The 15,136-nt window shown below is 56.4% G+C and overlaps 6 protein-coding genes across 6 annotated transcripts; 3 read left to right on the forward strand and 3 right to left on the reverse strand.

The window, feature by feature from the left end:
- Nucleotides 1-1,123: 1,123 nt before the first annotated feature.
- BO80DRAFT_440330 (wax synthase family protein) lies at nt 1,124-2,940 on the forward strand (the record flags this gene model as incomplete). The annotated part of the gene is made up of 2 exons (XM_025721120.1): nt 1,124-2,555; nt 2,879-2,940. 2 exons carry the CDS (start codon nt 1,124-1,126, stop codon nt 2,938-2,940), a joined length of 1,494 nt encoding a protein of 497 aa, XP_025579879.1.
- Nucleotides 2,819-5,689, reverse strand: BO80DRAFT_396408 (RIX1/PELP1 family protein). Its single transcript, XM_025717344.1, has 2 exons — nt 5,284-5,689; nt 2,819-5,218 (listed from the first exon to the last, which is right to left on the reverse strand). Exons 1-2 carry the CDS (start codon nt 5,620-5,622, stop codon nt 3,203-3,205), a joined length of 2,355 nt encoding a protein of 784 aa, XP_025579880.1. The 5' UTR covers nt 5,623-5,689; the 3' UTR covers nt 2,819-3,202.
- Nucleotides 5,690-5,872: 183 nt separating this feature from the next.
- Nucleotides 5,873-9,932, forward strand: BO80DRAFT_371380 (putative filamentation protein (Rhf1)). Its single transcript, XM_025716483.1, has 5 exons — nt 5,873-5,990; nt 6,115-6,238; nt 6,308-6,634; nt 6,690-7,306; nt 7,377-9,932. Exons 1-5 carry the CDS (start codon nt 5,985-5,987, stop codon nt 9,768-9,770), a joined length of 3,468 nt encoding a protein of 1,155 aa, XP_025579881.1. The 5' UTR covers nt 5,873-5,984; the 3' UTR covers nt 9,771-9,932.
- BO80DRAFT_420754 (complex I NDUFA12 subunit family protein) lies at nt 9,885-10,846 on the reverse strand. Its single transcript, XM_025718440.1, has 7 exons — nt 10,730-10,846; nt 10,647-10,667; nt 10,554-10,560; nt 10,420-10,500; nt 10,308-10,371; nt 10,114-10,251; nt 9,885-10,051 (listed from the first exon to the last, which is right to left on the reverse strand). The coding sequence occupies exons 1-7, from the start codon at nt 10,778-10,780 to the stop codon at nt 10,003-10,005; spliced, it is 411 nt and encodes a 136-aa protein (XP_025579882.1). The 5' UTR covers nt 10,781-10,846; the 3' UTR covers nt 9,885-10,002.
- Nucleotides 10,847-10,975: 129 nt separating this feature from the next.
- BO80DRAFT_498549 (CDP-diacylglycerol--glycerol-3-phosphate 3-phosphatidyltransferase) lies at nt 10,976-12,861 on the forward strand. Its single transcript, XM_025724137.1, has 3 exons — nt 10,976-11,306; nt 11,376-11,728; nt 11,781-12,861. The coding sequence occupies exons 1-3, from the start codon at nt 11,055-11,057 to the stop codon at nt 12,778-12,780; spliced, it is 1,605 nt and encodes a 534-aa protein (XP_025579883.1). The 5' UTR covers nt 10,976-11,054; the 3' UTR covers nt 12,781-12,861.
- A 124-nt stretch (nt 12,862-12,985) lies between these two features.
- BO80DRAFT_420757 (ribosome biogenesis protein LTV1) lies at nt 12,986-15,047 on the reverse strand. The gene is made up of 2 exons (XM_025718441.1): nt 14,697-15,047; nt 12,986-14,623 (listed from the first exon to the last, which is right to left on the reverse strand). The coding sequence occupies exons 1-2, from the start codon at nt 14,717-14,719 to the stop codon at nt 13,162-13,164; spliced, it is 1,485 nt and encodes a 494-aa protein (XP_025579884.1). The 5' UTR covers nt 14,720-15,047; the 3' UTR covers nt 12,986-13,161.
- Between the last annotated feature and the right edge of the window lie 89 nt (nt 15,048-15,136).

Genomic DNA, 15,136 nt, shown 5'->3' on the forward strand with positions numbered 1-15,136 from the left:
AGTCCCAGTCGAGCATCCATCCCAGCTGCATTGGCCTCGTATCAATGTGATGATGGATAGAATCGATAGGTAGAACGACCCGGGGATTCGGCAAATCAAAGGAGGGTCTTTATCTCTACCCCGGACTGGAGACCCATCCAGATCCACCTTTCCCTGACTTGGGAGACCTGAGAATAATGAAAAGATCAGTCGGGGTTCCAAGACAGAACATAAACGAAGGATGCTTACTCCAGATCACTCGGACATTGCGGAAGTGGCGTAAACAGCTGGAGTGGGGAGGAGAGAGTGGTGAGTGGCCATCTCAATAGTGAGTGTGACGAGGACAGAGAGCATCTAGGCCGTGCCTTCCTTCTCCCACCTTCCCTCCTTCCTTTTTCAGTCCAGTCCCCCGCCCGAGAATGACATGACGAAGTTGTTATTCTCCCACCCTCGCCTCTCCAGCACTACGATGATTCTGCTCTATATATCTCAATGTCGTTCTCTATGAAGCAGTGTAACCTAGCACACCCTCTATCGCTGGTTTGAATCGAATATCTGCCGAATTGACGCTGACCAGGTAATGTTGCTTCTCCAAGTTCCATCCCCTACACTATCCACAGGGTCAACCCCTGCAATCGACTTATGGCTATCCAACTTTCTCCAAGGATTTTCCCTAGTCGAAAGCCTCTAGGAGCACGAGAAAATATCCAAGGCGTACAATCAGGTTGGCAGCTGGTCATTTATCTCCCGAGGCATTGGAGCGTAATCCACTCGACTATCTACCAGTTGGTCATGTCAACCTATCCTCAAAGCCTGATTACACAACTATTTCGAGAAACAACATTATCCAATTTGCGCTCCTCATGCGATCAACACAAGGACACTGAAATGCGACCCTGAGCGGCCCGAGATCCTGCAGCGGCGGTCCCTTGCATGGAACTTGGAAACACCCACCGCCGCCGCCGCGGATGCATCGCGATGACTTCGCCGCCACTTAGATGGAGTCTCCTTACGTGAGCCGTTAGTCGTCTGCTGCATGGACTCTTAACTTCCTTCCTCCTACTTCAGAACACATCCGTTCTGTCCCCTTTCCCTCATCCTTGGTCTCATCCTCATTAGTTTCAGCAGACTGATCATCCATCCTATGGCCGCCTCCCCCCATCCACCTGATTCTTACCGCCACCTCGTTGACGAGAATCGCGCCCGTTTTGAGTCATTCATCCAGAATGGCGAAAAGAAGCCTGTACTCCTATGGAACCTATTAATTCCTCTCTTGTTGCCCGTCATAGCACTCCTTGTCCCGCACGAGAAGGGCGCCCGTTATGTTCGCCCCCTGGTGATGGCTTGCATCATCGGCCTCTCCGTTGATACCCTCTGCCACCGTCGCATGCTCCTAGGAGGAAATGGATATATGGGGGGTCTGATCCCCGCATGGGGGTGCATCTGGTCTGCAACACTACTCATCTTCCGCAATGTCGAGCGCGATTTTCAACGCATCGAGCGTCGCTCACTACCCCCCGCGAAGGCTGGCCCAAACGGAGATGCGGCCCTGAACGGCTATGCCAGAAAAACGAGATGTCAGGACACCACATTGCGCTCTGAAACCCTTGTATGGCAGCCCTACCCACAGACTCTGACTCATCGTCTGAACTGGGTTCTTGGCCTGGTTGCCAATATGCGCGGGCCCGAATGGAACTGGCGCATCTCCTCATTGGGCGCATTACCACCCTCGGTCCAGTCGCAGCTCAACCACAGGCACAACTTTAAAGATAATGCAGACCCAGAACTCAACGATATGCGCTTCCGCCTGCGCGCCGTATTCTCAACCTGGCTGAAATCTTACCTCATCCTCGACCTCATCAAGCTCCTCATGATCCGTGATCAATACTTCATGGGTGCCGTATATCCTACTCCAGATCCGCCCTTCCCATTCCACCGCCTTACGCCTTACCCAGCTCTCGTCCATGTCTACCGCTGCTTGATTACAGGCACTGGTGTCCTGGCAGCACTTCAATATGTCTGCTGTTTCAACCCACTTCTCTTCGGCGGTCTCTCCCTCGCCTTCCCTAACGCCGCCCGCACCCTCACCTCCGTTCCCCTCTCCGCTGGCTGGCTCTACCCACCCACATTCGGCCCCTTCCTCACGACCATCCTTGACGACAGCCTCGCTGGCTGCTGGAGCCAATGGTGGCACCAGCTCTTCCGCTTTGGCTTCACCTCCACCGCCCACTGGCTCCTCGGGTTTCTCCCGTCCCGTCTAGCTAACATTCGCACTATCCGCCGATTCCTCACTGTCCTCATCGCGTTCGGCCTCAGCGGGTTCGTCCACGCCAGTGGAAGTTATGTCCAGTACCGTGACACCATTCCGGCTACTGGCGCATTCTGCTTCTTCATACTGCAGGCCGTCGGGGTTCTCATCCAGGAGATTATCTCACCCTCGTGGTCCAGACTCCCTAAACCTATGCGGCGAGTCTGCAATGCTGTGTTCGCACTGGGCTGGCTACTTCTCACAGGGGGATTCATCATGGAGGACTTCTCGAGGGGTGGACTGTGGCTTACGGAGCCGTTGCCCGCGAGTATCTTCAGGGGATTAGGCATTGGAGTGGTCCCAGCTGATAGGGGATGGTGGTGGTGGGGAGGAACTTGGTTCGGGAGTTGGGATGGCGGGGATGGATTCTGGGACAGAGGGGTGAGGATTTATTGAACGCACTTTGGGGCTTTGTTGATATATACATGGTTTAAAGTTACTTAGATTTATTCTTAGATGTAGGTGTAGATATAGATTTCTAGACCAAGATAGAGTATTGAGTTTCTGTCATACATTGTTGGCATACAAAGACTATTTTGCAGTGGCATGAGCGTTGACATGTCTAGAGATAAGTCTTTACTGACTGCGCAGTATCCTCATACCTGTACCAGGAAGGGACCTTACAAGATATCTGGACCTTTTTGGATCAATGATGATTCGTGTAGATTGCTTTGCTTGTGGAGAAGCTGTTACAGATGTCCTTAATGGACCAGTCCATCATGTAATAATTTCCATGACTTGTGGATATCAATTGTTTTTGACGCTTTTGTAAAAGACACCTAGATGCTTGTGCACATGAAACCATCCAGGTCATATAATACATGAATTTCGTGGCATTAATCGACGTGAGCCGTCACGGAAAAAGTATCGGAATCCATATTTTTTTGCTGCTGCTGCTACAGAGAACTCAAGCGCTTACTCGTCGTCTTCCTCATCATCCGTATCAGGATCGATGTTCAAAGACGGCATCTCATCGTCGCTGTCATCCTCTGCAGCTTCGGTGGTAGATGTCGACTGGAGGGCGGATGGTTGCTTTGCGCTTGAGATGGTAGGTTTCGATGTCGCCACGGGGGTCGGACCAGCGATCGATGATGACGGGACGGAGATAGCGGCCGTGCCGGTGAAGGTAGCGGGGGATGCGGCGTCCAAGGCGGGCTGGGGGGCTGTTTCGGGTTCGAAACGGGCCTTTTTGCTTTGTGAGCCGGGGCTAGGGAAGGTGGGTGCTGCCGGGGCCGGGGCTGGGGCTGAGGCTGGGGCTTCGACGTCTTCGGTGTAGCTGCGTTTGCTTTGGAGGGTGGGCCGGGGGGTCACTTCCACGTCCATCATGTCGTGGTGTAGACTGGGCGTGGGGGTGTTCTTGAGGAATCCGCTGGCTGCGGGGGCGGGTTGTGGTGCGGTGGCTGTTTCGACTTCGTCGTCCTCGTCTTCGTCGATGGGGGCGAAGCCGTTGGTTGCGGGGGCGTTCATCAGCACGGGCATGCGTGGGCGGATGAGGCATTCCACTTCTGTTTCGGCGGGGTAGCTGCGAGCCAGGAATGGTAGGATGCTGGTGCCCACGCCACGGCCTTGCATGGCGGGGAAGGGGTTGAGGACGCTGGACAGCATGGCGTTCTTGTCGGAGGTCAGGATGATGGTTCGGTCGATTTCCGCACGGAGAGCAGGGGAGATGAACTCGGTCGGCGCGTGCGCCAGCGCAGCGACGAGGAGCTCGGATGCAGCGCGCTTGAGGCAGGGGAAGGACGAGGAGGAGCTGGTTTGACGGACTTGTTTCAGTCCGGGGTTCAGGAAGGAGTCGGCGTTCACGGTGGTCTGGTTCGACTTGTTCTTCGACTTCGGGTCCGGCTTGTCGACGGCCGCAGCCTGGTTGCCGGTAGGAGGCAAGAGGTCATGGCAGGAAGTGCGGATGATACCGGTCAGAGAAGATACACTTTGCTTGGTCATGGATGGGCCGATCTGGGTGAGCAAGACAGAAACCAGGTCATACACTGCAGTGCGGACCTCCCGGTTGAACTTCTCGGCACGGAAGATCCACAGCGCCTGCTCGAGGATGGTCTGGGCGACGGAGATGGCGCTGGTTTCCAGGGCGTTGACCAGGTGCAGCAGGAGCTTTATGCAGGCAACGTGGATGCGAGGGAGCTCGGTAAGCAGATGTTCTCTTTCTGCTCGACCAATTTGCGGGTTGGCTTGGATGTCGCTATCCCCGGAGGGAACGGTCACCATGTTCAAGCGAGCCGTCAGATCCAGGATTGCTCCCACTGGAATGGTCACGGTGGAAGCAGTAGCAGTGCCCACGAATCCGGAGAGCATGCGCAAGAGCACAACCAGCCGGTTGACACCAGCATTCAGACCCTGCCAGCTACTGAGTCCCAAAGCGTCAGGCCCATTACCCACTTCCTGGCTGTAGTTTTGCGGTTGCGACATCTGGCGCAGAGACGGGTCAACGGATTCCCATTGTTCCAGAATAGCTCGCAGGACGTAAGACGATGCCGCATGAACAGAGGTGATCGTCATGCGACAAGCGCTCTTCCATTCTTCACCACCCGTGTTCTTCGGGGCGCAATTGTGGAGGGAAATGAATAGCTTCTGGGCGATGTCCAATACCGGTTCAGGGAATGTGGGCGACGTAGAGCCGATGATGGTCTGGAGGATACTGTGGATTTGCGACGTGAAAGGCCGGAAGATGGTCGGATGCCTTGCGATCAGCTCGCCAAATGCCTGAAGCACGACCTCCACGAAGGGAGTATTGGGCTTCAGCCTCCGGATAGGCTCAGAGGATGGCTTGACGGAGATCAGGTTCAGCGCAGCGGTGATAAAACCTGGTAGAGCCGGGGTTGTGATCTCGCGGACAAGGGTCGGGTACTGGTAGGTGAGGTGAAAGATGCGGGCCAATGTGATGATGCACATTTTCTTCGTAGAGACGGGGTCGGATTTCTGTTTATCGGGGCAGTTCAGTAAGCATCTTCCAAGAAAGGCGAATATGGACTGGGGCCTCTTACAGCCAGGATGCTGATCAAACCGCGCACAAACGGTTCGCAACCGCGCAGGATCTCCCACTGGCCGGCCTCGACGAGAGCCTTGACCAAGACGATAGCGGTCCAGCGGCCTTCATACGTCCTGTCTTGCAGCAAGCTGCCCAGACGAGTCATAAGCTTATGGACCTGGACGGCATTGTCCGAGTCCGCCTTGCCAGCCTTCTGGCTCTGGGGAGTCGACAGCAGCTCCCCGCAATTGCTGATCGAGGTTGCGATGGATGATGCGAAATGCGGGAGGTGCTTGACAGGCACATTGGTCAGGCGGTGGTTGACCGCATGGAGGGACATGGACATGTACGCCATCTTCACGAGGTCACACGGGTGATTGCGACCGCGGCAAAGCAATTGAGGGGGTCTGGCGCAAGTTTGGGTTGAATGATGCTCAAGTTTCTGGAAATTTTTGGCCGCGGAAACGCTCGGGCCACATGAAGCCTCGGGGCGATACGAGAAATACCGGATTGCGTACGATACATACGGGGCGGGTCCTGGGCTCTCCCCTAAACGGCCAAGGCGGATCATCGCCGTCGTCACGGCCTCCGGTCTTAATATCTCGATTCTCCGCTGCTGCCTCGGGTGGGCATCTGTCCGGGTTATGGATGCTGCTTCTTTCTTTTCCCCCCCGATTGTGCTGTTTTACCCCCGTCTCTGTCTGACCTTCCTCAATCATGACTGTATGTGGTGCTCTCCCCTCCTACCTCCCTCTGACCCCTGGCGAACTTAACTTACCACAGCTACAAATAACCCCCCTCAATCTGGCACCATGACCCCTCCGCTGACCGTGGTACCAATCTGTAGGGTCGAGACTCTGATAAGGGGCATCGCTATGTTACGGCCCTGGACAACGCGCGCTGCCAGAACAAGTGGGATGAAGTTCCCGAGCTGATTCGCAAGGTCACCAAACATGCTCCTCAAAAAACATGTAATGCCAACTTGTCTTCCCCGGGAATTCATGGCCGACCAGCAACCGGGCTAACGCAGTGTGCTATAGGTTTCCTCGAGGTAGCCAGTACCGAATACCAGATTGCCTCACACCTACAGAAGCATCCGTCCACTCCCCGCCCGGCCTCCGCGTCCGGTCTCCACGACCTGATTCCAACACTCCTCTCCACCGTGAACAGGGCCGAAGGATCCAAGCAAGAGGTATTTCAGGCGCAGGTCTGCCTGGGATGGGTACACTGGACAGTCAATGAGCTAGGCTTGGCAGTATCTCGGTTTCCTCATGATTTTGGAGACACCCTGAATGAACTCGAGCACGCAGGAGAAGAGCTGTCGCCATGGACCAAGACATGTTTCGTCAAGGCTTGCTATCTCAAGGGTGCGTGTGCTTGATGGTGGAGTTGAGGGTCTGCTCTTTTCTAATCCATGCATAGGTTCTGCACAACGCATGACTTCCGATCCCTATGGCGCCTTGGAAACCCTTCATTCGCTTGCACCATGGCTGAACAGTCAGCTTCAGTCCTCTACGAACAGCCCACAGTTTATCTACTGGTCCGAGAAACTATTAGCAGAAGCCGCATCACTGGCTGGCGAGGAAGCCTGCAAGGACATTGCTGCTGCTAATGCGCAAACGATAGCCACCGCCCTGGGGTTCTTCAGGCTGTGGGCGTCACATCCTCAAGTCAAGCTAGTGGCTTTGCCTCAAGGCATTCTTATGGATGGCCTCGCTGAGCCCAATTCGAGAGCACCATTATGGAAGTCGTACTACAATCTTCTGTCATCGATCCTGCAACAGGGTCTACCATACAGCCCCCCTGCCAGCGGCCCCGAGCGCCCACAGCTTGCCAGTGAGCTCCGGCGCGTTGAGTCTCTTTGTGAAGCAAGCATCTTGCGTGAAACAAAGTTTCCCACAGCTAATTCGAACAGCCCCGAAATCGAAGCTTGGGTCGAGCAAGTCATCCAGAACTGGGAGGTGCTTTGCGGCTCTAACTGGACGGATGAAGAGCTCGGAGAAGGTGGCCAGAATTCTGTTGGTAGAAATGTGCTTGATGTATGTTCCCACACGAAAGGAAGGACGAGAGAGTGGGAAAAAACATAAGAACCATTGCTAATGATTATAGATCCTTTACCGTGCTGCTACCAAGACCTATCACTCGCACCTGATTCTCCGGCGTCTTTTCCATGTGCACTGTGCACTTGCCGATTACGATCTTGCCTTGAGGGCGCTCGATTCCTATATTGAGATAGTCACAAGTGCCAAAGAGAGGGCAGAAAAGGCAGCCCAGTATGGAGACCTGGAGAATGATGGGACCCTGCTGCGCACGGTGTCAGAGGGCGTCACGATGTTGAGCTGCTTTGGCTCTGAAAAGGAGGCCGAGAAAGCCAAGGATCTCACGTCCCTCTTGAAGGAGTTTTCTGCGAAGCATGTACAGGATGACGAGAATGGAGAGCAGGGCATAATTCTTATAGCGCCCGAAACAAGCTCGACTCGCTCCCAATCCGTTTCCCCCTCGGACATCGCTGCAGCTTATAGGGGCATTGGTATAGGGCTTGCTACTTGGGCCTACTGGACCCCGGTCAACGAGGACCGGGATGACATCCGGGCCGAAGCCATTGACTACCTTGAGAGGAGTTTGGCGCCAGAGCTTGAAGATGAGTCCAACTGCTCCTCTCTCTATACGCTGGCTGTTCTCCTTGCCGAGAACCGGGATTTAGACGGCGCCATCGACTACGTAAAGTCAGCATTGACATCGGATGCGCAGCATAAACCGGGACAGGCCGACTTTGCCCGGGAGCGAGATCTTGTGCCTCTGTGGCATTTGCTTGCTCTTTTACTAAGTGCGAAGCAGGACTTCGACATCGCGGAACGCTCGTGTGAAGCCGCGTTTGAGCAATTTCCCGCGACCGTGACATCTCTAGCTCATAGCGATCGACGACCCCAAAAGCAAAACCAGAGTGGCCAAGACCAAATCACGGGCATAACTCATGAGCTGATTGACAAGCTGCGAGACCGCGAGAAGGAGCGCATTATTGAGACTCGGATGACCCAATTGGCGTTTGTGGAACTGGTTGAGGGCCCTGGAGCTGCTGTTAACCATAGCGAGCAACTCCTCAGCCTATTCGCCACTCTTTTCCACTCCCTGAACCCTGAAGGGGACGAGAAGAGCAATACCAAGACCGACCATCTCGTTCCCCCCAAAAGCTCTGCCGGGACTGTGAAAAGTCTTCGCGGAAGCATCTTTGGACGGCACAGAGGGCCCCGTGGACCTGACCGGAGGGCAGAGTTTGCCCCGGAATCCAAGACAGAGAGCCCCGACTCAGCGTCGCATGGGTCCTCAGCCAATACCGATTCCGCACCGGCGATACAGGTCACAGATGGAGAGAAGCCTGCTTCGAACGACAGCCCGGCCGGTCAATTACGCACAAGGAGCAGTACATTGAAGAAGGGCGACGACGCCCAAAATCCGGTCGCAAGTTATGTCAACGGCGATGTCGGGACTCCGGCTGGACCTGGAGCCGGCGACGTAACTCCAGACGTGTCTGGGGTCGCCGTGTCCGACGCGGCTCAGTCGCAGAGCGCAAAGCAGCCACTGCGGCCTATGGCCCATAACATGAAGCCCAACCAACAACCCCCTCCGACCGGGCATTCCAAGCAACCGCCAGAGCAGGATATCCGACTGCCTACGCCCTTCGCGTTTGACTCTCCCACGCGAGCTGTGACCAAAGTCCCTCCGGCCCAGGCCCAGAAGCATGCACTGTGCATACTTGTTAAGGTCTGGCTGCTTATTGCCGGGCTCTATCGCCGGGCGTCGTCCTTTGAAGATGCCCAGGAGGCGTGCGAGGAGGCAGCCAAGCAGGTGGCACGAGTCGAGGCTCTCGTCGCGTCACAGGAAACTTCTGCTCGCGCGTTTAGAGAGCGTGGATGGGGCATTCCTAAGAGCACAGATGAGCTGTGGGCGGACGTTAATGCAGAGCGTGGACTCTTGTCGAATGCCCAGGCTCGTCCTCACGAAGCCATGGAGCACTTCGAAACGGCGCTTCTGCATTACGCCGATCATCCGAAGGCGACGGCTGGGCTGTCGAATCTGCTCCTCGACATTTATGATCAGAAGATGCCCTTGCAACCGCCAAAGCCTAGCCTCGACGCCGGCATATCCACCTTGTCCGTGTCCTCCCCGAGCAAGGCAAACAAACCGTTGTCGGAAGATGATGTGAAGCGGTCCGACCAAGCGGGCACTCCGGAGGCTAAGCCTCTCGCCGACTCCGACGACGAGGAGCCCCGGCTCTTGAACCGCATAGCGGCTCGCGAGCGAGCCTTCGGCCTGCTCTCCGGGCTGACGAAGCGTGGCAGCTCCTGGGACAACACCGAGGCGTGGTATGCCCTCTCCCGGGCGTACGAGGCGGAGGGGCGGATCCAGAAACTGAAGGAGGTGCTGTGGTGGTGTATCGAGCTCGAGGATCGGCGCCCCATCCGACACTGGTCCAACATCGGCTCGGGTATATACGTCCTCTGAGTTTTGTATCTACTCTGGTCGCACGAGCTATTCTGTGGCATTTGACATTTGGCATTTGGTTGACGCGATACCTTGGCGATATCCTCGTGTGAATAATTAGAGCATGGGCTACTGTATAGAAATGGCAGGTAATTGGGGATAGTGTTTCAAAACGGAAAGTAGGACATCTTTATTTACACATCTTCGAACATGGTCTGATTCAAGCCAACGGTCTACCAGCACTACGGTGAATCTACCGGGGGGCCGCCACGGGGGTCCAGGCCGAGTACTTGGGACGGGTCCTGGGCTCTGGGTCAGCACATTATCCACCCTCTCCGACTAGAGAAAGGGGCTGGGTACTCACGTGGAGTAGGTCTTGAAAGCAGCACGGCTCTGGGTCAAGTTGGGGCGGTGCTCAGGCAACTCCCAACGGCGAAGGCCAGTCTGCATGATCTTGTCGGCGGTGGGGGGAGCATCCACCATGTAAGAGATCCAGGCGTGCCTGCAGCGAGGTCAGCAAAGGGCATGTCCGAAAACCATTCTCCACGAGGGTCTCACCAGCCAGGCTCGATGTGGGAGGGGTCGTATTCGTGGTCCTTGTAGTCCACCCAGCGCGTCCGGACTATGTACGGTCAGCAGATGCCATGGAGCTAGGCGAAGCATCACCCACGAGGAAGCTCCTCCTCAATGTTCTCGTAAAACTTGTTGCCGTAGCGGTCCACCCCAATCAGGGTACCGGCCTTGGTATCACCTGGAATCGCGATTGTGTTAGTCTAGCCCCATCCCCCGGCGGAAGCCACTCACCAATGTACTATTCGCAGCGAACCGCATGTCTCGTTAGTATCCGTCTCGCCCCTCCAGGACATTCTCTTCTTCTCCCAGGATCCGAAAGCATACCTGCATTTGGTGGCCATATTCCTGTGAGGGGATGCAGTTAGCAGCTAGTCCGTGAAGGTCCGAAAGAACCGCCAGAGGCTCACCTTGAAGCCAATGCGCTTCAGGTTGCGCAGCGTGCGAAGAATGGTCGACATCTTGTAGGCAGAGCAGCGAGGGGGCAGCAATGGCTCGAGCTGAGTGCAGGTCGGGTTCGACTCTCGTTCTCTCTTGCGTCGCTCGCTTTCCGCCCGGCGGTTGCAAGTCTCCCAATCCGGTCTAGCGCGTATCGCGGTTTGCCGTGTTTGCAGCCGCCGCCGGGGATCTTTATCCAGCATCTCGTGCGTCGTCTGCACACTTCTCCCAGCCCCTTGAATCTTGTGCCAGTCCATTCGGCTGCTTGGGTGAGCATCCGCGAGAGACGCCGTAACCATGTTCGGACGTGTCGGGGGTAATGCCCTGCGATGTGCTGCGCGCAGACCAGCTGCCCGGAGGGCCCTACTCTTCGAGCGCAAATTCTCGGCCAGCACCGCCCATGCCAGCACCAGCTCAACTGCAGCCTCGGCTGCGTCACCGTTAGGGAGTATTACGACTGAGCTGGATCGCATCTCGCCGTGTTTTGAGGTTCCGGCGTCGCGAATCACCATCCTGGACTCTCCGTCCAGCTTCTACAATACCCTCAAGGTACGGTGATATCTCGGACCTAGACCCGCCGCGAATCTGCGACTAATCCAAGCATGTTTCATTATATAGGACAAGATCAGGAAGGCTCGCAAACGCATCTATCTGTCGACATTGTACATTGGCAAGACAGAACATGACCTGGTCGACACGCTAGACCAGGCTCTTCGGGCCAATCCCGACCTCAAGGTCTCCATTCTCACAGACGCTCTACGAGGAACGCGAGAAACGCCCAATCCTTCGTGCGCATCACTGTTGGCATCGCTGGTTGCGACACATGGCGCGGATCGCGTGGAGATCCGCATGTTCCATACTCCCAATTTGACTGGGTTCAAGAAGAGATGGGTGCCGAGCCGCATCAATGAGGGCTGGGGTCTGCAGCACATGAAGCTGTATGGCTTTGACGAGGAGATTATCTTGTCGGGGTATGTGCAGTCCTACCCTGAGACCCCAGAATAGCCACTGACGGAACTATAGGGCGAATCTGTCGAACGAGTACTTCACCAGCCGTCTAGATCGGTACCATGTCTTCCACTCCAAGGAGTTGACCGATTACTATGCTCGCATCCAAGAGGCCGTCTGCAGCCTCAGCTTCCAGGTCCTCCCCGACCCTGAGGATGCCGCCGGCTACGTCCTCAACTGGCCGACATCCAACGGCGCCCCTTCACCCCTCGACAACCCCGAGGACTTCATCACATACTCGTCCACCGTCTTGCACCCGCTCATCCAACCGTCGGAAAAGCAGGCCGCCCTCCAGCCCAAGTCGTCCGACCAGACCTACGTATACCCCGTCGCCCAGTTCACCTCCCTATTCAAACCCGACACCTCTACTGAATTCCCCGCCGTCACGGCCATCCTCCGTCTCCTCTCCACCTCGCCGGCCTTCTCAGGAGCCCGCTGGCTCTTCACCGCCGGCTACTTCAACATCCACCCCGCCCTCTCCTCCCTCCTCATCGCGAGCACCTCCACCACCTACACCGACTCCACGACGCGCGGCACCGTCCTCACAGCCTCCCCCTGGGCCAACGGCTTCTACGGCTCCCCCGGCATCTCTGGCATGCTGCCCGCCGCCTACACGCATCTCTCGGCCCGGTTCCTCGACCGCGTCGCCGACGCCCAACGCACCAACTCCATCCAACTCAAAGAATGGCGCCGCGGCACCGTCGGCGAACCCGGCGGCTGGACCTACCACGCCAAGGGCCTCTGGATCACCCTTCCCAAGGAAGAACATCCCAGTCTGACCTTCGTCGGCAGCAGCAACTACACCAAGCGCAGCTACAGTCTGGATCTGGAGGTCGGCGCGCTCGTCGTGACCGGCGACCCGGAGCTGAAGCAGAAACTCGGCGCCGAGACGGATCGTCTGCAGGAGGAGGCGAAGGTCATTTCGCGCGAGGATCTGCGGCGCACGGAGCGACGTGTGGGTTGGAATGTCCGGCTCGCCATGTGGATTGTCGAGAAGGTCGGAGGGGCGTTATAGATGATACGATGTGATGCGATAGAGATAGAATCTGTATACCCCGTGTACTACTATTATACAATGAATGTACAGTAATCTACGACACTACAATTACTACTTCCATTTACCCACCCAGCACACAATAAAAAAAGTGATGTAGTAGCCCCCGAAAAATAACTTTTATGATATATAAGAAAAAGGAAAAGTCTATGACCATGCATTGCAATGCCACACCAACAAAAAACGCCATCCTATCCAGGATCTTTTTTTTCCAACCAAAATAAACCAATCATGGTAGAGAAGTGAGATGCAATGAAGTAAAGGAAGTGAAAAAAAAAAAAATGGTATCGTTGCAATCGTTGAAGCCATGCACACACACACACACACACACATACATCGGACTCAAGCCCGTCCCGAGACCTTTCCGCCAAGTCGCGCAGGGCCAAGACCTTGACGCACCTCATCCAGCATACGGATGCCGATGGCCTCGTTACCGTTCTTTCCGCGCTTGGCTTTAGCGCCCTTGCGCTTGGCCTGGGCGCTGGTCTTGTCGTCCCAGCCGGCGAGGAAGTCGTCCATGATGTTGTTGAAGTTGTGGGAGGGGCGGACGGCGTCGCCGTTGGCGTCGATGAGGCTGGGGGCTTGGGAGGAGGCGGTGGAGATACCGGTCATGCCGGTCATGTTGGTCATTCCGGTCATGCCGCTGACCATGGACATGCTGTCGTCGAATTCTTCGTCCTCTTCGTCGAGGGAGTAGAGGGCTTCGACGCGCTCGAAGCGGTCATCTAGGAGGCGGTGGCCTTCCGTTCGGGCCAGGGAGGAGGAGGTCATGGAGTAGGCGGAGGGGTTGGTCAGGGCGCCCTTGCGCTTCTTTCGGCGGATGGGGGTGCCGCCGACGGTGAAGACGGTCGAGGCCAGGGTGCTTTGCTGTTCGGAGGGCACGACGCTGGCGGGTGCGGCGGGAGCCGCGGTCTTGCCCTTGGCGTCTTTCTTGAATTTGGCGAACTCGCGCATCCAGCCCTGGTCCTCGGGGTGCATGTCGGGGGCGGGCTGCTCGGGCACGGGGAGCTCTCCGTCGGGCTGCTCGGTGTCCTGGTACCGTGCTCTCGCGTCGGTGGTGTTCATCTGCACGGGGGCCTTCTCGGTCGCATCGGATTCCCAGCCGTCATCCTCCTCCTCCTCGACATCATCGAACAGGGTATCTTCCCAATCGCCCTGGTCCATCTCCTCGGCCCGCGTCGTCAACTGGCCGAACACATCCTCGTTGTCGTTCTCATCTACATACTCCTCGTCCTCCAAAGCTTCGAGCACCTCACGCAACCGCGGGTCCATGTCTGGCTGGAAGCCCGCAATCGCATCGGGGACGTTCTGCTGGTCCTGGTAGGTGGGCTGGCGCACGTACGACGAGGCGGTCGAGCGCATATCATAGCTGTAGACGCTCTCCGCGCCGCCAAACTCGCTCCGGCCATCATCCAGCGACACCTGGCGCAGGGCATCCTCCAACTTCAAGCCCTTGCCCTTCTCCTTGCCCTTGGTCTTGGCCTCGACGAAATGAGCGTCACCGGCGCCCGTGCCGAGCTCGCGCAAGTGCTGCATGTAGTCGTACTTGGAGTCATCGTAGTAGATGCCGTAGTTGGCGGCTTCACCTTCGTTTTTGCGGACGGCGGCACCACCGAAGGCTTGGTTCAGGTCGGCGAGGTTCTGGCCGCGGTGCTGGGGTGCGGAGGCGGAGGCGCTGCTGCTGGGGACCGGGGCGGGGCCGGAGACGGGTGCCAGGACGCGATCGTCGGCGGAAGGGTCGTGGATGAGGGGGTCATGTTGGGCACGGTGGAAGAGTTGGTAGGTGGTTGCGTTTTTCTTGTCACTGGACGGGTTGGGTTGGTTAGTTCAGCCTAACAGATAGGGTTGGACTGATAAAAGGGTTTTGGAGGACGTACATCCACTGCTTCCGGGGAGGCATTTTGGCGGGTTACCGGGTGGTCCAGAGGGCGAGTTCTGAGGGAAGAGAGAGAGGAAGAAAGAGAGGAAGAGGGGAAATCGACGGTGAAGCTGGATGGATGGCAGCAAATCAATTTCGGAGGGAAGAAAAATAATCGCCGGTCGTGGGGGTCACGTGCGGCTTATCGCGGGGGGTCCTCACGACCCTTCATGCCAGAATTTCCAAGGACATGAGGGATCGAGAGTCGATAGGACTCTTTTTCTTACTTCTCCTCTTATTCTCTTCAGTGATTATCCTCTTTCACACGATCTTCTGCTGAAATTGGGGGAAACAACCTGCTGAGTCAGCCTTATCTTATCCGCGCGGGGTTCAGACGAAAATTGCCCGATTGGGTTTTTATCAAATCTTTCGGGAATCTTTCTTAATAATTATTCTTCG

The sequence above is a fragment of the Aspergillus ibericus genome, assembly GCF_003184845.1.
Source record: "Aspergillus ibericus CBS 121593 unplaced genomic scaffold BO80scaffold_2, whole genome shotgun sequence".
In the NCBI taxonomy this organism is placed as follows: domain Eukaryota; kingdom Fungi; phylum Ascomycota; class Eurotiomycetes; order Eurotiales; family Aspergillaceae; genus Aspergillus; species Aspergillus ibericus.

Coding starts and splice junctions, on each gene's coding strand:
- BO80DRAFT_420757 (XM_025718441.1), bottom strand. CDS start 14,719: ATGCCTCCCCGGAAGCAGTGGAT. Junction 14,624..14,696: donor CCTCCCCGGAAGCAGTGGAT/GTACGTCCTCCA, acceptor CAACCCGTCCAG/TGACAAGAAAAACGCAACCA.
- BO80DRAFT_498549 (XM_025724137.1), top strand. CDS start 11,055: ATGTTCGGACGTGTCGGGGGTAATGCCCTGCGATGTGCTGCGCGCAGA. Junction 11,307..11,375: donor GCTTCTACAATACCCTCAAG/GTACGGTGATAT, acceptor TTCATTATATAG/GACAAGATCAGGAAGGCTCG. Junction 11,729..11,780: donor GAGGAGATTATCTTGTCGGG/GTATGTGCAGTC, acceptor ACGGAACTATAG/GGCGAATCTGTCGAACGAGT.
- BO80DRAFT_420754 (XM_025718440.1), bottom strand. CDS start 10,780: ATGTCGACCATTCTTCGCACGCTGCGCAACCTGAAGCGCATTGGCTTC. Junction 10,668..10,729: donor TGAAGCGCATTGGCTTCAAG/GTGAGCCTCTGG, acceptor ATCCCCTCACAG/GAATATGGCCACCAAATGCA. Junction 10,052..10,113: donor GCTTTCAAGACCTACTCCAC/GTGAGTACCCAG, acceptor CCCAGAGCCCAG/GACCCGTCCCAAGTACTCGG.
- BO80DRAFT_371380 (XM_025716483.1), top strand. Junction 6,635..6,689: donor CAAGGCTTGCTATCTCAAGG/GTGCGTGTGCTT, acceptor ATCCATGCATAG/GTTCTGCACAACGCATGACT. Junction 7,307..7,376: donor TTGGTAGAAATGTGCTTGAT/GTATGTTCCCAC, acceptor TAATGATTATAG/ATCCTTTACCGTGCTGCTAC.
- BO80DRAFT_396408 (XM_025717344.1), bottom strand. CDS start 5,622: ATGGCGTACATGTCCATGTCCCTCCATGCGGTCAACCACCGCCTGACC. Junction 5,219..5,283: donor GTTTGATCAGCATCCTGGCT/GTAAGAGGCCCC, acceptor CCCGATAAACAG/AAATCCGACCCCGTCTCTAC.